Source organism: Bombyx mori, chromosome 13 (assembly GCF_030269925.1).
Source record: "Bombyx mori chromosome 13, ASM3026992v2".
NCBI lineage: Eukaryota > Metazoa > Arthropoda > Insecta > Lepidoptera > Bombycidae > Bombyx > Bombyx mori.
This window is the reverse complement of record NC_085119.1, coordinates 10,262,232-10,287,882: the sequence shown is the minus strand read 5'-3', so window position 1 is coordinate 10,287,882 and position 25,651 is coordinate 10,262,232. Positions and strand designations below refer to the sequence as shown.

Sequence of the window (25,651 nt, the reverse complement as noted above, 5' to 3'; positions counted from 1 at the left end):
TTTATCTATAGTGTAAGTTTTTGCAAAATCTGTCATTATATTAGAAATATAAATAGTATTTGAAAATAGAACCTTGATAATGCTTAAACATACAATTTCAATGAACCTTATAGTCGAATATCGACTACTGCGGGGCCACTAATTTAAAAAAAATCAGAAAAAGTAATACAAAAGCGTACTTGCAAATCCATTCGTACTGGGAAAACTTACCTTTCATTGGTTGGAAATTCAGAGTTGTGAAAAATTTAGCTTTTACTGTTACAATTTCGGTTTCTTTTATTCTATGGAGACAATGAATTAATTACACGCTAGATTTTTAGTGTAATTCCAGACATTAAACTACAATTTATTATAATGTAATTAAAACAATTAAAACAGTGGTCTTAGCGCGATCTCGAACAAATAAAGAAACATTGTGAAAAAAATATAGAAATATTAATCTAGAATCGAAAATCGTAACGACATTTTTTTTTGAGCAGGGGACCGTACCTTATGAATGAGGTCTCCTTGCTTACGGACGCACGTGTTATGTGGAGCTTGATTATCCGCAGATTTTAAGAGCGGACCGCGGTGTTTTAGAGTCCTTCCCATCAAACAACTGCCTTTTTACTCTTTCGCCCGAAATCCGATTTTCGTTCGAATTCAGAACCGGGGCAGAGCATGGGGATTCCCGTGGTGAACTCTAAAACAAGAATTGCAGTGCCGCCCGAACGTGTCGTCGAGCGATTTTCGAAGACCACGCCGTGGACCATTGTACGGTGGTCCGTCATGCTGCCCGGGCGGTGTCACTCTTAAGGCTACCCTGATAGGTCAGGACCAGCCTGCCGGGTTAGAACACGATAAACCCCGAACCGGGTAGCTCTTCCGAAGTACGTGTACGTGTATCGAAAATATATTACATCTATACTAATATATAAATCTACAGTGGTTTTTACGGATGTTCCGTTATAACTACTGAACCATGCATCCGATTGACTTGAAACTTGGTATCCATGTAGAAAATACATTTTCTTAATTGATAGGTCAATATTTATATGAGTGTTGGACTCCCTACACCAGTTGCGGGGGCGTTAGTGATGAGAATATTTGTGGGGGTGAGAAATAATAATGTTAATTTTAAATGCCCAGCGAAACGGATGGGTACAGCTAGTAATTTCATAAATCTATTGATAAGTGTATAGGTATGTAAAACAAATGTAAGACGGAGAATCACTTGACTACGGCTTCACCGATTTGGCTGATATCTATTTCGGTTTTTTGGTAATCGCAATAATGTTAACTGTAATTGTAAAGGAAAGTAAGGTTATGTAATATCTTTTTTAGAAAATCCACGGAAAATAATTTATACAATTAGCGTTAGTCACTGAGGAGTACGACTGAAATTCACTAGTTGGATATAAAAACGAAAAAGTTTTGTTTTTATTGCTTAGATGGGTGGACGAGCTTACAGCCCACCTGGTGTTAAGTGGTTACTGGAGCCCAAAGACATCCACAAAGTAAATGCGCCACCTACCTTGAGATATAAGTTCTAAGGTCTCAAGTATAGTTACAACGGCTGCCCCACCCTTCTAACCGAAACGCATTACTGCTTCACGGCAGAAATAGGCAGGGCGGTGGTACCCACCCGCGCGGACTCACAAGAGGTCCTACCACTAGTAATTACGCAAATTATAATTTTGCGGGTTTCATTTTTGTTACACGATGTTATTCCTTCACCGTGGAAGTCAATCGTGAACATTTGTTGAGTACGTATTTCATTAGAAAAATTGGTACCCGCCTGCGATTCGAACACCGGTGCATCGCTCAACACGAATAAATACATCGGACGTCTTATCCGTTAGGCCACGACGACTTCACGACGAATAAAATTATTTTTCTTTAATAATAATTTATTACATCTTAAAGCCAAACCGTAAACTAATTAATTTTACCTTATTCGAAAGTCAACAAACACAAATCGTAAGTTAGAAACTCAAGTTTAGATAGTGAAGACTTTTGTTTGTGCTTGGTAAACTAAACATGGTTTAATTCATGTTTTTATAGCGTTACAAGCCAATTGAGCTAGTAATATTAGGGAAACATTTTTTCCCTATATAATCGTTGGTAGCCTCAGGGGCTCTTACGGCCTGGCCACGGGGATCGGCGGTGCGAACAGCGAAGCGGTGGGCGAGGCGACCATTCGCGCAGCACCGTTTGCAGGCCACGGGTACTCACGTTCGCCGCCGCGACTAGTAAGGAAGTCCGACAGCGAAATGTCTATATCGAAATTATCTCGATATTGCTTACAAATTAATAGTTTTTTGGTTCAGGACCTATTATTTGGAAAAGATTGTGAAGTACATGATTTGAATAAGAATCGGAGTATACCTATAGATGGAGAATTCCACAAGAAGTACGAGAAATACTTTGGGTGGCTAGACTTCCAAATAGCTGGTCTAGCTAGTATTTCAGCTATTTTATTTTTTTATTGCTTAGATGGGTGGACGAGCTCACAGCCCACCTTGTGTTAAGTGGTTACTGGAGCCCATAGACATCCACAACGTAAATGCGCCACCCACCTTGAGATATAAGTTCTAAGGTCTCAAGTATAGTTATAATGGCTGCCTCACCCTTCAAACCGAAACGCATTACTACTTCACGGCAGAAATAGGCAGGGTGGTAGTACCCACCCGTGTAGACTCACAAGAGGTCCTACCACCAGTAATTACGCAAATTATTATTTTGAAGATTTCATTTTTATCACACGATGTTATTCCTTCACCGTGGAAATCAATCGTGAACGTTGAGTGTTGTTGAGTACGTATTTCATTACAAAAATTGGTACCCGCCTGATATTCGAACACCGGTGCATCGCTCAACACGATTGCACCGGACGTCCGTTAGGCCACGACGACTTTAAAAATATAAAATAAAAAATAAATAAAAAATATAAAAATTTCGGCGTTAATTTTTCGCGGCGAAAACAACTAAACTCATTTAATCACTGCACTATTCGCCGCGACTACCGCTCGACTCCGTGGCTCGCGCCGTCCGTATTCATGCATTTGTTTTGCTCGCCCGCCGCATCGCGCGATTCGCTCGGTACATTTCGCCGGTCGCTTCGCCGGTCGCCGGTGCGCGTGGCTTGTTAGGTACATTTCTATGCGCTTGTTTTAGTCGCTAGACGCTTCGCCGTTCGCACCGCGCGAATATTCGCATCGGCGAATGTCCCGTGGCCAGGCTGTTAGGCTCCTAACCCATGCATCAGCCCGCTGAGTTTCTCGCCGGATCTTCTCAGTGGGTCGCGATTCCGATCCGGTAGTAGATTCATTCGCGAAACAATTGCTCTTGAGTTGTTAGGTCTCCTTCGGAGGCGCTCGGGCAGTTGTTAGCAAATCCCACCCCTCTTGGCTGAGCCTTTGCTCGCCCACCTGTCCTGGTGAAACTGGAAAGGCCTTCGGGCCACCAGTAAACTTTCAATCATAAAAAAATAAAAAATAAATAAAATAAAATAAAAAAGGGCTCTTAGGCTACCAACGATTATTTAGGAAATTCAATCACGCGCGGACTGGACGTAGGAACACAGCTAGGCCGCTACTTTTCTACCGGTTGATACACGCATCTTAGAAATTATGTATTTTATGACCGATCACGCTTTGCAATGACAGTATGTTTTAATAATAACTTGCCCATTTGAATCAAATTTGATACAATCATTTCATGGTTTTAATTTTTATGCCCAGAAACCGGAAATGTGGTCCTGACCTAAATGTTTTCTTGAGTAAACTGAAACACAAAAAAGTTGTTTTTTTTTGGTTATAATTACCTTATAATACTATTGATTTAGTGAAAAGTTATTATTGTGACAATACAATTCGTTCAAATTTAATTATTTGTATAGATTCTCGAATAGAATTCTGGTTCTAATTTCCTTTACTTCAAAGAGGTTATAATATTTTTTCAGCACTAAAATGAGCTGTGTTTTATTTTTTACATTAGTTTCTTTTTGACAAAGATGTGGTACCTATAGTTACTGGAATGTTGAACGTGTGATATTACGAGTGTAGTTTTCACCACATATTATATATATATATTTATTTTTATTGCTTAGATGGGTGGAAGAGCTCACAGCCCACCTGGTGTTAAGTGTTTACTGGAGCCCATAGACATCTACGACGTAAATGCGCCACCCACCTTGGGATATAAGTTCTAACAGCCTGGCCACGGGACATTCGCCGATACGAATATTCGCGCGGTGCGAACGGCGAAGCGTCTAGCGACTAAAATAAGAGCATAGAAATGTACCTAACAAGCCACGCGCACCGGCGACCGGCGAAGCGACCGGCGGAATGTACCGAGCGAATCGCGCGGGCGACTTACGATGTGGCGGGCGAGCAAAACAAATGCATGAATAAGGACGACGCAAGCCACGGAGTCGAGCGGTAGTCGCGGCGAATAGTGCAGTGATTAAATGAGTTTAGTTGTTTTCGCCGCGAAAAATGAACGCCTAAATTTTTATATATTATATTTTTTATAAATTTTTTTTTTTATATTTTTAAACTCGTCGTGGCCGAACGGATAAGACGTCCGGTGTTGAGCGATGCACCGGTAGTCGAATATCAGGCGGGTACCAATTTTTGTAATGAAATACGTACTCAACAAATTTTAATGTTCACGATTGATTTCCACGGTGAAGGAATAACATCTATACTAATATTATAAAGAGGAAAGATTTGTTTGTTTGTTTGTTTCGAATAGGCTCCGAAACTACTGGACCGATTTGAAAAATTATTTTTCCATTAGAAGCCGACATTGTCCCTGATGAACATAGGCTACTTTTTTTTATTTTTTTTATTATTTTTTTTGGTTTCATGTGTGTTTTAATGTTTCCGAAGCGAAGCGAGGGCGGGTCGCTAGTCGTGTAATAAAAATGAAACCCTCAAAATTATAATTTGCGTAATTACTGGGGGTAGGACCTCTTGTGAGTCCGCGCGGGTGGGTACCACCACCCTGCCTGTTTCTGCCGTGAAGTAGTAATGCGTTTCGGTTTGAAGGGTGGGGCAGCCATTGTAACTATACTTGAGACCTTAGAACTTATATCTCAAGGTGGGTGTCGCATTTACGTTGTGGATGTCTATGGGCTTCAGTAACCACTTAACACAAGGTGGACTGTGAGCTCATCCACCCATCTAAGCAATAAAAAAAATATGTAGCTGAAATACTAGCTAGACCTGCTATTTGGAAGTCTAGCCACCCAAAGTATTTCTCGTACTTCTTGTGGAATTCTCCATCTATAGGTATACTCCGATTCTTATTCAAATCATGTACTTCACAATCTTTTCCAAATAATAGGTCCTGAACCAAAAAACTATTAATTTGTAAGCAATATCGAGATAATTTCGATATAGACATTTCGCTGTCGGACTTCCTTACTAGTCGCGGCGGCGAACGTGAGTACCCGTGGCCTGCAAACGGTGCTGCGCGAATGGTCGCCTCGTCCACCGCTTCGCTGTTCGCACCGCCGATCCCCGTGGCCAGGCCGTAAGGTCTCAAGTATAGTTACAGCGGCTGCCCCACCCTTCAAACCGAAACGCATTACTGCTTCACGGCAGAAATAGGCAGGGTGGTGATACCTACCCGCGCGGACTCACAAGAGGTCATGCCATTAGTAATTACGCAAATTATCATTTTGCGGGTATTAAACGCTTGGTACAGTTATTTTTAGTGGGAATTGAATTTATTAAAACCTTTTGTACTTTGGATAATCAAGAATTTCAAGGGTATGTTTTTTTAAGGATAAATCGATATGACAATTTCATAATTATGAAGCCAGCGTGAGGGTGTAATTAAATTGGCTGTACTAATTGGTTCGTGGGCCCATTATCGAACTTCGGTATCCGAAAGTTACTCGACGATCTCATATAAAATTTCAGCTCAGTAATTATTAACTGTAATATCGGGTTCACTTAGTCATTTTACTGTAATAGCGCGTATCAGTAACTCTTATTACTTTTCGTAAGTAAAAAAGGATATTATATACAATTAATATCCTTTTATGATATGATAAATGTTAATAAAAAACTATTCGTGTCTTTCCATGAACGTGGATCCAATAGAGACAAGGCAATAGCAGAGAACATCTTTAATATTACCGTACAATTTGTCTAAGTATCTGCCAGTAGCTTCAAGGGTCTATTCTAACATTAACAAGACTAGTGGGCGTGTTTACGGGGCTCAGCTTAAAATAGGTACCTCACTGGTGGTAGGACCTCTTGGGAGTCCGCACGGGTAGATACCACCACCCCGCCTATTTCCGCCGTGAAGCAGTAATGCGTTTCGGTTCGAAGGGTGGGGTAGCCGTTGTAACTATACTGAGACCTTAGAACTTATATCTCGAGGTGGGTGGCGCATTTAAGTTGTAGATGTCTATGGGCTCCAGTAACCACTTAACATCAGGTGGGCTGTGAGCTCGTCCATCCATCTAAGCAATAATAAAAAAATAAAAAAACCACCACCGGATTCGAATCCCGAGCCATTGAGAACATCTGGCGAGAACATCTCAGTTGAATTGCACGTCATACTCTTCGCATTCGATGAGTTCGACAAGAACCGTGAATGGTCCTTTGAATGTCGAAAGTACCGAGAGTGGATCGAGAGGATGCGAAAGGAAATGGCCAAGGCGACACTGGCTCTCTGTTGCTCCGTCACCTGGGTCGAGGATATAACTTGGTTACCGTACAATGATGTTGTGCATCCCGATACTAGATTCGTTTGTGTTAGCGGTCTGTCTTCTATGTACCATTCAGAAACAAAACAGATAGATAAAACTACGGCCTAGATTTGCACTTTTTAACTCTTTCCTCAGCTGATACGCAGTGCTCACAGTAAGCAGTGTTAACAGTAAAACTTATATAGAGATTTAGACAATTTGTTTTGAAGAAATAATCGCTGTGGAGTCTAACACGGCTGGCTATTTGTCCGGTTGCGAAGAGGATTATCCACAATTTATGCGCAGCGATGTGTCTTTGAAATATAGTAAAGCAAAACAAATGCGTCTTCATAAGAGATGATTTTAGGTGATTTTACCCCACGGTTCTGTCGGTTTCCAAAGAAAATGTTTTTCCGCAGCAGAATTAAGCATGCATCAAACATTTTTCTCTCCATAAAACAGAATAGGTTTGTTTGTGCTTTGCCCGGATGACTAATATATATATATATATATATATAGATACGTATATATTAGATAGATATATATATATATATTATATAACTAGAACTATATATGTAGGATTGGTAAGAACGGAACGTATGAATAGAGTGTGGAACGGAGCGTTAAGATGTGAGTGAGAGAAAACGGAAAGAAAGGGAGAAGAGAACGACAGAGAAAAATGACAGAGAATTGGAAGATGGCGAAGACGGTTGAAAAATGAGTAAGACGTAATAAAATTAGTGTTAATTATTAATTACTATTATAATAGAAGATTTTGGAATAGTATAGCTTTTATTTTATGCGCTGCGATCCCTATTCTACATTTTTGGGGGCTCGTCTGGGATAAAAACAAATATTCGTCCGGGATAAATGACAAATATTCGTTCGGGATCGACGCCATAAAATTTTAAAAATTTTAACGAAAGACGTGTTAAGGAGAATAGACGAAAATACGACGACGACGAATAAACGACGATTAAAAAACGTATGACGATTTAAGAGAGAATATTTGAAAACTAATCACTCTCACGTTGTTAAAAAACAAAAAAAATGGTGACAATTATTTCAAGATGTCGGAGAGCCAAGGAACTTTTACATTTACGGAAAACAAAGACGCAATTTTCAACTTAATTGATATGACTAAGTTCAGTGGCGAAGATCACACTTACACCTCGACGAAATGGGCGCAGGATCTAGAAGACAACGCCGAAATATTTGGATGGTCGCCTCAACAACTACTTATCATAGCACGTAGATCTTTATCAGGAACAGCACAGTTATGGTTAAAGACGGAGAAGGTTCATAAAAGTTATGAAGAACTCAAGGCAGCCGTGCTCAAAGAATTTCCTGACGTGATGAACAGCAAAGAGATGCATGAGCTCATGACTGCGCGCAAGAAACATAAAGACGAGTCATATTACCAATATATGCTAATTATGAAGGAAATGGGAAAACGAGCGAGATTCCCAGATTACGTTGTCATTCAGTACATCATAGACGGCATTACAGACCTGGAGATGAATAAGGCAATTTTGTACGGTGCGGTCACCTATCCGGTGCTGAAAGAAAAGTTGTTGTTGTACGAAAGAATCAAAGAAAAATCTGCCAAACAGAATGCTGAACTACATATTAAACGAACTGCAACGGCTTCGGTTAGAGATTCCATGTCAAGAACCAACCAGTATTGTTACAATTGTGGAGAAAAAGATCATCGAGCTAGTGCATGCCAAATTGGAATTAAGTGTTTCAGGTGCAATGAATTTGGCCATATTAGTTCAAAGTGCATCAATTCTAACACAGGAAGTACCGAAAGTTCGAGTTACACGAAAACGTCGGTAAAACAGCTGCCGAGAGCTGTCAGATCAGCCAATCAACGGGTTCAAATGCATCCATTGATAAAACAGTCCGATGTAGCACCGAAAAAAGAATCGGTTATGTTCGGAGCGACTTTGTCGGAAAATCAGAGCGAAGCATGCAGCCAAGAAATTTACAAGATGAAGGATGACAACTGTAATGACAACAACGTCATGCAGGTTGTAAACAAACAACGTGACCGGCAACATAGCCAGAATAAACCACTAAAATCGGTGAAAATAGGTGATAGATTAATAAGTGCATTAATAGATACAGGTAGCGACGTGAATTTAATATCAGAAGATCTGTGGAAAGAGTTAAACTTGCCGTGTAACGATGATAACATGATTTTATCTGGACTTGGACTCTATAAAGTAAGATCGTGCGGTAAAATCTTTGCATGTATTGTTATCGATGAACGATGCTATAACAATGTAATTTTTCATGTAGTACCGAATGGGTCAATGCCCTATAGATTAATTATAGGACAAGAATTTCTACAAAATGTTGTGATGTTAGTACGTGAAGGTGTTGTACTATTTTTTAAGAAAGGTGATGAATGTTTGTCCTGTGTAAATTGTGTGACTGAGGTTGATACTAGTGAACATCCCGATTTAAAGACGAAAGTAACGCGAATTGATGAGTATAAGCCGATACAGACGAAAGAAGCTCTTATTAAGATGAAGATAATGTTAAAAGATGATGTACCAATAGCTCAGCGACCTCGAAGAATGTCACTTATTGGAACAAAGACAAGACGTAAAAAAGATGTGAATATGATTGATGTTTTGGAACAAGAAATTAATGATGGATATGATGAAAATAGAGATAATTTAAGACAGAAGGCCAAGCAACAGATTAAGAAGATACAAGAAGAAAATAATATAACATTTAATGATAAAGGAAAACGTAGTTCAACTTATGAGTTGGATGATTTAGTAGTCATTAAGAGAACTCAGTTCGACCCAGGGCTTAAACAAAAGCATTTAGGACCTTACAAGATTATTAAAGTTAAAAGATATGATAGGTATGATGTCGAGAAACTGTATAATAATACACAAGGGCCAAAGAGGACTTCCAGCTCTGCAGACAATATGAAGAAATGGCCAGATAAGGATGAATTATTGTTTGTGTGTGTGCTTGGATATATAACTGTTGTATCTATAATACTACTCACGTATTCTCACGAATTTTAGGCTATGTATTTAAAACTTATAATTTTTATTTTTGTGTAAAAAGTAAGATTGCCAGATTCAGAACTATTTTATTTTATGATGTTGTATGGAGGAGCCATATCTGAGGGCAGATATGAGAGCAGGATGGCCGAATGTAGGATTGGTAAGAACGGAACGTATGAATAGAGTGTGGAACGGAGCGTTAAGATGTGAGTGAGAGAAAACGGAAAGAAAGGGAGAAGAGAACGACAGAGAAAAATGACAGAGCATTGGAAGATGGCGAAGACGGTTGAAAAATGAGTAAGACGTAATAAAATTAGTGTTAATTATTAATTACTATTATAATAGAAGATTTTGGAATAGTATAGCTTTTATTTTATGCGCTGCGATCCCTATTCTACATTTTTGGGGGCTCGTCCGGGAAAAAAATCCTTCATAATTAGCATATATTGGTAATATGACTCGTCTTTATGTTTCTTGCGCGCAGTCATGAGCTCATGCATCTCTTTGCTGTTCATCACGTCAGGAAATTCTTTGAGCACGGCTGCCTTGAGTTCTTCATAACTTTTATGAACCTTCTCCGTCTTTAACCATAACTGTGCTGTTCCTGATAAAGATCTACGTGCTATGATAAGTAGTTGTTGAGGCTACCATCCAAATATTTCGGCGTTGTCTTCTAGATCCTGCGCCCATTTCGTCGAGGTGTAAGTGTGATCTTCGCCACTGAACTTAGTCATATCAATTAAGTTGAAAATTGCGTCTTTGTTTTCCGTAAATGTAAAAGTTCCTTGGCTCTCCGACATCTTGAAATAATTGTCACCGTTTTTTTTGTTTTTTAACAACGTGAGAGTGATTAGTTTTCAAATATTCTCTCTTAAATCGTCATACGTTTTTTAATCGTCGTTTATTCGTCGTCGTCGTATTTTCGTCTATTCTCCTTAACACGTCTTTCGTTAAAATTTTTAAAATTTTATGGCGTCGATCCCGAACGAATATTTGTCATTTATCCCGGACGAATATTTGTTTTTATCCCAGACGAGCCCCCAAAAATGTAGAATAGGGATCGCAGCGCATAAAATAAAAGCTATACTATTACAAAATCTTCTATTATAATAGTAATTAATAATTAACACTAATTTTATTACGTCTTACTCATTTTTCAACCGTCTTCGCCATCTTCCAATTCTCTGTCATTTTTCTCTGTCGTTCTCTTCTCCCTTTCTTTCCGTTTTCTCTCACTCACATCTTAACGCTCCGTTCCACACTCTATTCATACGTTCCGTTCTTACCAATCCTACATATATATATTTCTATAGTACAGCGAATAACTCTTATAATTTGTAGTCTGTTAGTAAAATGTTCACAAGTGACGATTGCTCCGGTCCAAAAACTACCCATCTCTGTGTAATTGTGCAAAATTGAAATTGATAAAGGCCATAGAATCCTCGTCATCTTTTGATTTTTCTTATACGATCTTATTTCTACGTAAAATTCGTCTTACGTAGATTGGCAGTTGCCCGTGGGATTTGAACATCAGCATAGCCGCATCGTTGAATACATGTACATCGTACTTATTCTTTGATCCATGACGACCTTAATAACAAATACCTGGTATGCACACAGTACGTAATATAAATGTAAAGAGACCGAAGTCGAAACGAAAATAGAGCATCAAAGTTATACGTGTTTGGATGTGACAATATATTCGGTTTTTCTTGGACTTGTTAAATAAGGGTAGTTTTCCAATTACAGAGCATAATGCGAGTCAGTGACGCACAATGCCGAATTATGCTGAAGCTTAATTGGAACGTGAATTAGTTTTCAAATGCATCAGCAGAGTGCGCTAAGTTAGCACAGTTTTAATTAACATTGATTATTTCTAAGAAACTGCGACGAAACGAAAGCCTTACCATTTTTTTCAACATTAAATAATATTACTAACGATAATATAAACAAAATTTCAATCAATACCAACTTAAAGAAAAAACACTTGTCAATGTTTTGTCACTGAGTCGGTATCGATTGCGAGTATCACGCGAGAGCAGTACTTTTGAGAGTGCTCGATTGTGCGAAGCGTTGCTGTAGTTGGAACATTCAACGTTGAGCATTATGCCGCATAATGCGCTCTTGTGCTGTAATTGCAAAACTACCAATTTCAACAAGCTAAAAATATAAAAAAAAAAAAACATTATCTTTATCTTAGTTATATATTCACTGACGACGCAGTTTAATACACAGGTAGATAGCAGACGCTTCCCATATACTAAAAAGTATAGATCCTACCGTCAGGAACTTTATTGCAAGCAATGCATAATAATTTAATCGTATATTTTTACGTAATTTAACATCCTTTTTTTATCCCATAGACATCTACAACGTAAATGCCGCCACCCACCACGAGACGTGAGTTCTAAGGTCTCAATTTAGTTATAACGGTTGCTCCACCCTTCAAACCGAAACGCATCATACTGCTTCACTGCCAAGGTGGTGGTACCTACCCATGTAGACTCACAAGAGGCTCTACCACCAGTAATTACGCAAATTATAATTTTACGGGTTTGATTTTTATTAACCGATGTTATATACCTTCACCGTGGAAGTCAATCGTGATAATTAATTTTTAAGGACGTACATATTTTTTCATTAGAAAAATTGGTAATTGTAATTTAGTCACGCGCCTAATATGATCCCTCCAGCACGTTACATACATGTTACGTATAAAAGTGATTCTAGGAATTTCTCATAAAAAATGCCTTTGTGAGTTTTTAGGCGTTCGGTTTGCTGAAATTACAATGGAACTACGAAGGAAAGGAAAAAGATCAACATTATATTTCATAATACGTGCTAACAATTAGAAATAGCATGCGGCTCCATCTGAAATATTTTTTTTTGGTTATAAATAACTAATGTCGCATTCAAAAGTGTGGTCTGACAAAATCATTTGTTTTTCTGTCTGTTTGTTTCTCGGATGAGTTGAGTTTCTCGGTTTTATAAAATCTTCAAGCTTATTATGAATTGCTAAACTCACAAAGCTAATTCTGGGACAACATTCTGAATAGACTTTTCAAGATGTCTATGCACATTATCTCACAACTTGGTAGTTTCTAAATTAGTTTGCAATCGATATAGTAATAACACATTTTTTTTATATTTAACAAAACAATAGTTATATACAGTTATAGTTAGTTATAATTACATACAGTTACACAGTCATTACAGTTAGATACCCGTCATGACTTACGCGAGTGTGGTGTTTGCTCATGCGGCGCGCAAACACATAGACACCCTCCAATCCCTACAATCCCGCTTTTGCTGGCTAGCCGTCGGAGCTCCGTGTTTCATGAGGAACGTTGGCCTATACGACAACTTGGGCCTCGAATCAATCCGGAAATACATGAAGTCAGCATCGGAATGGTACTTCGATAAGCGCTATGCGTCATGATAATCGCCTGCCTTATCCTTGCCGCTGCTGATCACTCTCCTAATACTGATCACGCAGGATCCAGTCACCGTTGACACGTCCTTACAGATCCATCAGATCCAATAACCTTTGCATTAGACGCCTTCAGCTCTAACACTAGGACTTAGGCCCCCGGTAACCGTACTCGTCGAACTCGAGTTCGACGAAGAGTTCGACGTGCAACCTGACCCATCAGGTCGCTGAGTTTCTCGCCGAATCTTCTCAGCGGGTCACGATTCCGATCCGATAGTAGATTCATTCGCGAAGCAGCTGCTCTTGAGTTGTTAGGTCTCCTTCGGAGACGCTCCAGCTGCTGTTAGCAAATCCCACCTCTTCTGGCTGAGCCTTTGCTTGGCCACCTTTCTTAGTGAAATTGGAAAGGCATCCGGGCGACCAGTAATCCTTCAATCCAAAAAAAAATTTGTATACAATAGTTAAAGGGCTATTTAGCTATACTACTATTTCAAATAATACTGTTCCAACAATATAAGCATTAATTTCTTGTTAAGTGATATTTTGCTTTGCTCTTCAACCAAATAACAAAGTCTTATATTGTTACTTTTAAATTTGGTATACGCTCTTTTGTGTAATAATTTTTAAGGCTTCTAACCAGCATAAAAATTCCAAGAATAATGTAAATGTACGTGAAATGGGAGCTCATCGAGCGTCGGTTATATTTAGTTGTAAAAAATTTGATGTTATTGTTACATTGACGGCTCCTGTCATCGTACGGAGATATTATTGCGTGGTGCTCAAAGAAATAGATCAAAGAAAACAATCAATCTGAATAGGTGATTAAGATTTATTTATCCACAGTGACGATACTATGATAGTTCAATATGTGCGTGGAAGACATGTATATATTTCAAAATCAAACACGTATGTTAAAACAATACCGTGATTATCAAATACATGGTTCGAAAATTTGCAAAGATAACAAAAAGTTTTAGTTAGAGCTAGCCTGTGTCCACACTTTCATCCACCTGATTTTAAGTAACTTTAAAATTTTATAACTTTATGTTTCGATAGTCAAATTGGATCTTTGTTTTGACCTTGATCGAATCGCCATTGAACTGTATAAGATCACTCGCTAGGCCAATTTGACGATTACCTCGAAATTTCGTCGACATCGGTCCAGAAGTTTCCGAGTCTCTAGGGACCATACGTACACACACACAACCACTTCTAATATATGTACATATGTACTAGCGACCCGCCCTCGCTTCGCTCCTGAAACATTAAATTTTATTATTGATAGGCGAAGCCCGCCATGTTGCGCGCGGTATGACAATAACTGCGGGTGACGCCGCGGGGCAAAGCTAGTCTAAAAAAAGTAGCCTAGGCTACTCCTTATATCATCAGCTACCTATTAGTGAAAGTCTCATCAAAATAGGTCCAGCCGTTCCAGAGATTAGCCGGAACAAATAGACAGACAGACAGACAGACAAAAATTGTGAAAAATGTTATTTTGGTGTATGTACCGTATATATATTCATATGCATGTAGTAAAAAGCGGTTATTTCAATATTACAAACAGACACTCCAATTTTATTTATATGTATAGATTTAGATAAAATGTTCGTGGTACTTTCATTTAAAGACTTAGTGTATCAGCACTGAAACTGACAAAACACTGATTTTAGCGAAATGAGCGCAAAATGGCACATCTATTTCATTTTAGTTTTACAAGTTCGATCTTCAAAACCATTTACAGACTATTCATTTCAATTTACATATCTGTTTTTTTTTTGTTTCATCGTGTGCTATTTCCTAACAGAAGATCGCAACCCTGTTCCTGACAGGGTAGTTAGGCAAAACCACCATCTGAGGTTCTTAAGCCAGGATATAAATCAGTCTAGTGTAAAGACGTTCGTTTCTGTGCTAATTAAGACTCCGACCGTTTGTAATAAGAGTATCATTTTAGCTCGCTCAACATTTTGCATTTAATTACTTGCGTTGCAACAGTCGTGTTATTTTTACTTTTTTTTTTTTATATTTTAAGAAATACGTATGAGCTATTTATTACTTTATTGTTACTTACAATAAAATTATGGGAGTATTTAGTTGTAATACTTATAAATAAACTCTACCCGATAAATGTTAGTCCATAATATAACTATATTCAGTGGTTCATCACCTGTTAGGATTTTAGCCAAGGAATTAGTTATTAAATAATTATTAGAGCTAAGTATGGCTTTCCTGGTATGGTATGATGCTATGGTCCGTAGAAGTCGTATACTAACTTTGCTAACTTGTATTATGAGATGCCAACTTTAAACCAACCATTCCTAATCAAGGTTGTCACTAGGGTATAATTAGAATTCTTATCTTATAAAATATTATCTGGTTGACCAGATAATAATATATTATTTATATATTATCAATCAACAACAATCTTACCTTTTTCTCTTATAAGTGGTGAAACACCTAGTCCTATCCTAAAATGAAGCATTCGGACTCATAATTACTTTATAATTCATGAACATTTGTTTTGAAATAAACAGCTGAAGTTTTAGGTAAACAATTTAGTTTTATAACTTTTTAGCAATCTAGTTAAATTTATTTATTATTCCAATATATAACTTGATTTGAAATTTGACCATTTTGACCATCTAGACCATTTAGACACTTTAGTTTATCAATAATAATGAAATACAAATAATATTTAATAAAAACTATTGATTATTGGATTTGGATCGGTTAGAGTGGTATCTGCCTGTTATAAAGTTAAACAGGAATGATGTAGGTTCTTGTGTAAGTACTCTGGTATCCGTATTTATATTGGAGAAATTCTTTATTGTAAAATATAAAAATACTTGAGAGTTGTAACGTATTCGGTCACGCGCATATTTGTAGAATATAAATAACTTTATAATTTGGCAGATGTCCTGCCGAGACACGCGAAAATGTCGCGTGGTATCGGGAAGCAGCCGCGCCTGTCTTTCGATAACATAGTTATTTTTAAAATCTTACTGAACGATCTACATTTTCTAGTTAGGTCTCTTCGGGGTCCAAAGAGATATGTATTATACTATAAAGTTTTGTATGTTTGGACTTTTCATACCTACTCATCCAAAAACGACATAACTGAATTGGAAGAATTTTACAAAATTAGAATTTATATAGTAGATATAAATTGAAATAAGTAATTTTAAAATACGAGCCGAACGAACAAAGAAAGCAACTAGTAGTTTCTGAATATTCACAAATTACTGCTCTTTATTCCTTTTTCTTGGAAAATTCAAACTGTTTCATAATTTTTTAATTACAGATTGAATGCGGGTGTAATCATGGGCCATTTTTAATCACAGCATGTATGCGTCAAACTGCCTATGGCTCATGAGAACGATTCAATTCTATTCTGTGATATTAGTCGCACAATTCAAACGGAGTCGCAAAATTTGCGCAAAAGAATAGGCAGGATCGTAGGCCGGTTCCGTGACACTAGGGCCACCGCGTGGGCCGGCCGGGCCTAACGATTTTCCGTACCATGACCACCGACGTCCTTGAGGTGAGTTACGAGTCTGATTGTAGTGTTGACCGCGGTAATGCCCCGGGTTCTGTCCAGAACGGGGATCGGGCGTTGGGGCAATAGTGCACGAGAGTCCTTCAATGAGTGGGACCGTTTACAAACTTAAGCCATCGTGTCCCACAAATCAAGCGCGCTCCATGGGCGCGGGAATCCCGTAGTAGATTAGTACCAGGAAAGGCTGGATTATACTTATTCGTGAAGACAATAGGCACTTTTATTGCACTAGTTCGTTTGAACGAGTTCTATCCCATGCTTGAACGAGGTCTACATATTTCCATCTGGTGACCCAACTACCACTAATTAAATTTGTAAATTTATCAATTTTTATTACACGCTGTTATTCCTTTATTGTGGAAGCCGTTTGTAAACAAATTTTTGGTACGTATTTCCTAACATATTTTTTTGTAAATTTGTGCGATTTATATTCTTATATATATATATATCAGTGCGCACCAGGTGTACCCATACCTTTAGGTCATGGACACTTCATTTATTGATTACTGAACATAACTCACCTCACTTTATTACAAAGGCAGGCGAATATCTAACGTACAGTGGTAGTAATTACTGAACCGTCCTGAATAGATATTGTTTATTTTACGTAGTGTTCTCTATTTTTTATTTATTCGATCTAGGACACTGTAATATATGCACATAATTAAATGTATATAGGGCCTCTTGATCAAATAAGTGTCTTGATTGAATTCAAAGCTAGTACTTAAGTTTCTTGTTATTTTTTTTCAAATATCGTAACCATTACCTTTGTAAAATTACTGCTGATTAGTTAAGGCATAATTATGTGTCAACAAATAAAATGGAACTTTTAAATGGCTTTGTGAAAAGATCCCAAAAGTTTCCTAAAAATCTCTTAATTATATTTAAAAAAAAACACATTTTCATTTATACAGTAGGCACAATTAGTTATTTCAACGTCAAAACCTCCCCGATCCCTCGGGACCGATGACGGCGTTGACACACAAAATTAAGCCGCTCTCTCAATTGACAATGGGCAAAAATGTTGAGAAATTTAGAGATGAGTTTGTTGTCAAGTCAAATAAAGTATGTGTAAACTTCAACCGAATGGGAAATGTCGACTTGTAAATTTTAGAATGTGTTTACGTTCAATGTCAAGTATCTTGTTTATGTAGAAAATACATACGGATGAATATTGTTAATATAATTAATTTACGCTGCCAGTCAAATACGTGAAGTCCACAAACATGTTACAAATAACAAGCTTCGCGTCGCGTACAAACCTTTCAGATATTCTGAAATGTCATAGTAGGTAAATAGGTGGAAGGCATGACATGTACTGATGACTTTTTTACGAAAATTGCGCGGACGGAGGAGTATGAAATTTGCCACACTTATAGAGAATATAGAGAAGCAGTGCAGATTGCATTTTTTTTTAAATTGTGCATTAAAATACGTTAATACAAAAAAAACATTACACACACTACCATGTATTTGACACACACATATATAGTCTTTGTTTATTGTCAAACTTTTGTTATTGCTTAAAGTCTGTGGTCAAATTTGTGTAGAGCGTGGACTGTAATTTGTGTTGGTCGCTTCAATAATTCGATATATTCAGAGTTCTCTCTGAATATGAGAATATGAGGTTATTTTTATTTTATTTTAATGTAGTTACAACACGTGCACGTACGACCTGAATTCTTGATTGACTTACAATGACTGTGTTGTCAAAATTATTATTCTGTATAAAAATTCAAAAAATTGTTGTACAATCTTCACGTTTAGAATTGCTCTAAACAAAATTGAGAATAGGTTAATATTGTTTATCTTTAATATTATTTGTCTATAGTGTAGTCTTGGTGAAATCTGTGATTATAGAAGTATAATAGTCTTTGACAATAGAACCATATTAAATTTTTTTTTTTTTTTTTTTTTTTTTTTTTTTTTTTTTTTTTTTTTTTTTTTTTTTTTTATTTTTTTTATTGCTTAGATGTGTGGACGAGCTCACAGCCCACCTGGTGTTAAGTGGTTACTGGAGCCCATAGACATCTACAACGTAAATGCGCCACACACCTTGAGATATAGTTCTAAGGTCTCAGTATAGTCACAACGGCTGCCCCACCCTTCAAACCGAAACGCATTACTGCTTCACGGCAGAAATAGGCGGGGCGGTGGTACCTACCCGTGCGGACTCACAAGAGGTCCTACCACCAGTAATTACGCAAATTATAATTTTTGCGGGTTTGATTTTTACTGCACGATGTTATTCCTTCACCGTGGAAGTCAATCGTGAACATTTGTTGAGTACGTATTTCATTAGAAAAATTGGTACCCGCCAGCGAGATTCGAACACCGGTGCATCGCTCGATACGAATGCACCGGACGTCTTATCCTTTAGGCCACGACGACTAAAAATTTAAAGTAAACGACAATAAACGATGATATTCCACTAAACGGACTACTTTGGACTATTGTAGGTTATTTGCAAGATTATATCAAAATCTTGAAGATCAGGTGATAGTATCTATTAGACATTCTTGTTATTAAATAAGATACAGGATGTAAATAAAATTTTACAATATGAACGAATTCATTTACTTAGTTAATCAAACATTTCCGTAAATCGTTATTCGAGGAAAACGAATGTGTAATTTAAACGTATAAGTCGCTTATGTATGGCATAACGTGCCCGATTAACACAGTGAATTCAATGTTTCAACTTTATCTCATCTGTATTGGTCATGGAGTGAGTTATGTTTCATTATTATTTTATATCTTCTTTTATATTTATATTATTTTATTATTTATATATTTATATTATCTTATTTTTATATTTCAATATTTATATTATTTTATATTTTATATCTTTTTATTTCTGCCGTGAAGCAGTAATGTGTTTCGGTCTGAAGGGTAGGGCAGACGTTGTAACTATACTGAGATCTTAGAACTTATATCTCAAGGTGGGTGGCGCATTTACGTTGTAGATGTCTATGGGCTCCAGTAACCATTTAACACCAGGTGGGCTGTGAGCTCGTCCACCCATCTAAGCAATACAAAAAATAAATTACTCATGCAATTTACACGAATCGCGAAACGTGTTTTCATCGGAAATCTTTATTTATGTTGCTCTGTTTTGGTGTTTCTTGCTTGTGTTGATGGTGTTCGAAGGCGCGCCGGGATTGTTAAGTGGGTCTGACTCCTGAGAAACAACTTTTTCCCGCTTAGCTAAAGCGGATGGCTTCAGCTAGTAGGTACAGAAGTAAAGCTACAGTCCAATCCGTGACGTGACAATCTGACTATTCAAGCTCCCGTCACAAGAAAAATTCGACTCCACGATTTAGCTGGATTAGTTTTGCAAGTGTTTTTAAATAGACTACAAGCAGTGACTTACGAACCGAGTGATACACATACTGCATGTGTAACATTACAGCTGTTTATTTCTCCATCAATACATAAATAAGTGTACATATGAAACTGCCAGACAAACTGGAAATATCCATGTCTAACATGAATCTCTCACGCGAGAAGTACCGTGATATTATTTTAGGAGTGCGTTTCTCGGTAATTTTTGACATTACGTACATTCATTCTTTCACATCAAATTGGCATTTCATTACTATTTCCATAGGGAATTTTTGTCAAAAAACATGACAAATACTTTTCACTTTTGTGGATAATTAGTTCTTATTATTCCTTGACCCATCCTATCTAAGCCTAAGCTAAGAAAACCTTTATCTTTTTACGCAAGTTTCGAATAGATTGAAGCTGTGACGAATTCTTACTGTACATTAGAAATGAATTACGTACTTACATACGTACATAATGAATTAATTACAATTAGTTCAATAAATTTGTATTAGCAGATTTTATTACTACGCTTACGTCCATCGAGACCTTATTCTACCATCTGAGGTACTTCACAGAACAGTTTCAGTTAAATGTATCGTAAATTACAAGAAAAGCATTTTCGTTTCTCTATTTCAAATACCGTTGTTATTCTACCACCTTTAATTAAAATCCATTAGACGATCGTTAAAAGCTCTTTTAATGTTATAAACACAAACAAGTATAAATAGTTCTCAAATACAAATTAAAAAATGACCAGAAACTAAAAACTTTGAGAACAAGGCAAAAGAAGCTTGGTGGTAGGACCACTTGTGAGTCCGCGCGGATAGGTACCACCGCCCTGCCTATTTCTGCCGTGAAGCAGTTATGTGTTTTGGTTTGAAGGGTGGGGCAGCCGTTGTAACTATACTGAGACTTTAGAATTTGTATAGGTGGGTGGCGCGTCTACGTTGTAGATGTCTATGGGTTCCAGTAACCACTTAACACCAGGTGGGCTGTGAGCTCGTCCACACATCTAGGCAATAAAAAAAAAGAGCACTAGAACGCAGAAGTATTAAAAGACAAATAGAGATTTCAAAAAGTGAATACCGATCTTTAATTAAAATTGCGCCCCGGATACCAGGTCGTCAACTAGTCTACCCATCTTAGCAATAAAAGTAAAATCTTACAGTTAAAACAGTTTTACAGTTTTTAGTAAAAAGTGTAAATGAAAATGGAATGCTTTTAATTTAACGAGTATCCGTCGTAAGAACCCGAAAATTTATCAGTAAAAAGTTTTTAAATATTAATTATAGCATTTCGGCAGCGTAGAACATTTTATTTTGATTAGCTTTTCATTATTTGAGAACTCATTTTGAATTTCGCGAATCGTAGACACAATTAAAACTACCTTTAGTCAAACCACAACGACCATGACCATGAAAACCACAGTAAAACAGAATTCGAAAGGTCGGAAATAATGAAATTACAATTTTAAACGCGAGATCGAACCGCACAAGAAGTTTAAATTAGTCAGTTTCAGTCAAAACTATCAAGACAGGTGTTAAACGACTATACTAGGTAGTTTCCGACCACCATCCTTGTCGAACCCGTCGCTTGCGACGAAGGGCCCGACGACCGAATTAACCCATAAACACAGCGCACTGAGTTTCTCGCCAGATCTTCTCAGTGGGTCGTGTTTCCGATCCGGTGGTAGATTTTGCGAAGCACTGCTTTTGCTAGGGTCAGTGTTAGCATCACTCCGGTTTGAGCCCTGTGAGCTCACCTACTCGTTAAGGTTACGCTGAAATAGCCACTCAAGGCTATCAGCTTAGATAGGAAAAAAAAGGTAGTTTTTTGGAATTCATCATTCATATTCATATGGTCGCTACAAGCATCGCGATAAATACGTTCGGGTAAATATGAATTCCGGTTGCGTTCTTGTTCGTAAGCTTGGCGCGGTCTTCAAAGTTTTATAGCCACACCTCGCAACTACTGTTGTTACCTCAGACACTACGAGGTGTATTGGAATCGACGTGTGCTGGCAATTCTTAATACAATATCGCTAAGCATGCTTGTTTTTCATTGTATGAAACTTTAAGACATTAGATTCTCATCAATTAATATTTTGACTTTTAGCTTTCCAACCTAAAATTTATAAATAAACACCACAAACAAACAGTTCGAATTATTACTCAGGTATTCAATTTCTCAACTCAATTATTTTTTTAAATTTTAGATACTTTTATAAATGTTCACCGTAAAGTACACGTCATTAGTAGTCAATGCATTAAAATAAAGTAACATTTTTTTGGCAGCTGATGAATATTAGGGTTCCGTAACGAAATGGCAAATAAACCGAACCGATACAAATCAGTTTCCTTGTGCTCACTGTACGCCAGTGTGCCTCTATAGTCATTTACTACAACACCTAATTAAATAAAAGAATTGGGAAGTCGTAAGTCACTATCTGATATAATATCTAGGACCTAAATAAATAATTAAAGAGACTTCGGATTTCTGAGCCGTCTTCCATTGAGAGTACTTTGAGGAATTGTTTGAGATGATATTCATCATCGTCATCATCTATTTAACTATTACACTACACGCCACGAGTCGAAATATACTGCCACAATATAAAGACCACTGCGCTTACCCACAGAGCATTTTCAGAGAATTTCTTTGTCACGAACCACTCAACTCTAGATGAATGAACTCCCTTCCACAATTTTTCTTCAGCGTATGTACGTCGTCAAAAAGGCACGAAAATAGTACGAAGTGGTAGGTAGTAGCTCAGCTATGTTCCTAACATTATGGCATGATCAACGGTGGGCACTCACCATAGAATATTTCTGCCTGCCCCAAAGGCATTAAAAAAATGTTATGTTAACTACGGAACCTATTATGTGTCTTCCGTAACACAAGTTTTATTTTAAAATCTCGTTTAAGTGCAGTAGATAAATAACGTACAAACTAAATTATCAATATTGCCTGAGTATGTAATTAATTTGAAATGAGCACATTAAATAAGAGAAAAATATAGTAGTAAAATTATAGACACAAAAGAGATATAAAATATTGGTACAGGGAATGCGAGTCAATAGACATGTAAAAAACATCCAGGTGATACGAAATTATCCTAATTCTGAGATAAGTTCGCTTCGGTCATGGTTTTACTTCATGCTCCGACGGTTAGCGGTCAAGGGCTTTATTCAAAACGCATGAATATGCGGAGCGTCTAACGAACGTTTAAATTAAAAAATTATGTAAAAACCAACGTGTTATGATTGTTGTGCTTGAATGACTGGTTTGATCTTGTGTTTGATATATTTATTATGTGAGCACGTGTGTGGGTCAATCCCGCCAAGGTTACACACGACAAGTGCGGGGTCTCAGACTCAGCAGGCGTGTCGAAGCATTTCTATTTCGGCATCGCTGTCGCGGTGACGATGACGCCGCCGAGACGTTACGGCATGCGGCGCTCGCGCACACATTTGTAGTCTTTAGTTGACGCGTATGTTCCCAGTATCGAACACGTCCAGGCTAACGACCCAGTGCACATTTCCACTCTATAAATTTCTATCGCGGGTTTATGCTTCGAAAATACTTGTGCTTGTAGCGGCAAAACTATTCAAGTTACGCGACTGTGAAGTGATTCTAATTCTTGTTCCCACTAATTTTGACTCACAGCAAAACTGTCACTTTACGAGCATTTTAAAGTAGCACTTTTAACGTCCCATTTCAGAAAGTTATGACGTAATTTATCGAAACACTGTGCTGTTGATGTTTCCAAAAAATAACTAATAATATATTTTTGATTTTATTTGAAATCAATTTGTTAACTTCAATCAATGCCTTGTAGTAAATTAATTGAAATGTTGTAAAAGAAGTGATTCGTATTACCTATTTTATACCTAAATATTTTTTATGTCAGATCGATACTTTTTTACCACAAGCTTAAATGAGGAAGACCTTGTTGATAATAGAGATTTATTAAACGAGTTTGAATGATGTTAAAGTGATAGCGCAGATGATATCATCGGACAATACCCGCATACACGATCGCCGCTAATGTATGCGGGACAGATATCAGTGTTTGATCAGTGATAATGATGCCAAGAGAACTATGCGCGCGCCTTTTCACGTTCCACTTTAATTATTTTGCTTAACTTGGACCACGTGTTTCTTTCTAACCTTCACCAAACTGTGAAAATCGAAAAGTAATTTATTTAATTTCCATAATAATAATATGTGAAAAAACTTGCTTTCATAATAGTGAATAAAGCACGTGGTTGGTGTATACCGGGAGTGCGTCTGAGTGCCGGCGCGTCGATATGTTGTTGTATGGCAGCGGTGCGAGAGGGCCTGTAAAACGGAGACGCTCAGGTCCTTGCGGAACTCCATGCTGTCCTGGAGCAGAGGTGCCATGGCGGGAACTTCGAAGCCCGCCCCAGCACCCCGTCCGGTACCAATATTGGTGCGACAGTTTGATTTATGCTCCAGTGCTGAAGAAGGATTTAGTGACGGTGAAACCGAAGGCACGCTGCTCGCGGGCGCCGCCGCCTTGGCTCGAAGACGACACGCCATAAAATTTAAGAGGAAATCTAAAATAGCCTTTAGGGTTTTGAGGTTTGTAAACTATCGTATTTACCAATGTGCTAGAACTTACAAACTTACACGAAATATGAGCACTTATTGCCCCTGTACTCATACGTACTAGAAAGGCCGGTGCAAATATGAGTGTACGGATTCGTTAGTAAGGGCATATTTAAAAAAAATCCGATTCCAACGTGTGTTGTCGTGAATCACGATTGAATTTTACGCTGAAAGAACGACACCTTAAACAAAAATTAACCCCATAAAACTATATAGTTGACTGACGCCCGATATCTAACTATCGGCTTGTAGGAGACGAATTGTATCTGCCGCAAAACAAATTGCGTTTTATTAGATAATATTTATTTCAATACGCATGAGACTTGCTTCTCATATACTTTGGTTGTCAACGGCATGACCGTTAAGATATGTGTATAAGCTTCAGTAGTTAGGGGGAAGGTGATGGGAGAGATGTGCTCTGCACTAAACGCTTCACTTTCCCCCCTTTGCCTTATCTTGAGTTCTGTCTCATGCGAGGCCCGGACGTGGGTTGTTGAGCGACAGGAGATTTTAGTCGGTTCGACTCCGACGTACCCCGCCCGCCATCCCCAGTGGAGGGCGGGGGTCCGGCGATTTCTTCCTGACCAAAAAAAAAAGCTTCAGTAGTCGATTAGCACAAATTTGTAATCAGAATGATGGTTTGTCAACAAACATTCATAGTGGCTCCAGGTTTATTAAACTGATATAATACTCCAAATAAATAATCCAAAACGAACGTGACATTAAACAACAACAATAATGATTGTTAACTCTCCTATTGCACAAGGCGTTGATTTTGATTACGACACGATTAAATACAAAGCTCGCATTCTGAAATGTCATTGGATAGAATTAATGAAAGAATGCTGCGAAGAACATTTCAGCGCAGATCAGATACGAAATTGTTTCATTGTCTGATTTTCCAAGTATTCTCAATTATTTTTCGTTTTAAAAGTCAACATACACATTTCGTTCGGTTTTTAGTTGAAGCCATTTTCATTTATCAC

General features: G+C 37.7%; 1 protein-coding gene and 1 long non-coding RNA gene across 6 annotated transcripts in view; one reads left to right on the top strand and one right to left on the bottom strand.

Moving 5' to 3' along the window:
• LOC101745288 (eye-specific diacylglycerol kinase) overlaps nt 1-25,651 on the top strand; it is a 162,108-nt gene that overhangs the window by 61,720 nt on the left and 74,737 nt on the right. The window contains exon 1 of one of the 5 annotated variants that reach the window (XM_062671848.1): nt 23,425-24,638. The exons of 3 other annotated variants lie outside the window; for them this stretch is intronic. In XM_062671848.1, coding sequence (XP_062527832.1) covers nt 24,412-24,638 — 227 coding nt within the window. In that variant the 5' untranslated portion in view covers nt 23,425-24,411. Of the gene's footprint in view, nt 1-23,424; nt 24,639-25,651 lie in introns of those variants that run through there. One more of the 5 variants, XM_062671849.1, reaches the window with a different exon arrangement.
• LOC134199994 (uncharacterized) lies at nt 13,962-17,986 on the bottom strand. The gene is made up of 2 exons (XR_009974723.1): nt 17,869-17,986; nt 13,962-14,407 (listed from the first exon to the last, which is right to left on the bottom strand). It is a non-coding gene; the product is annotated as an uncharacterized LOC134199994 (long non-coding RNA).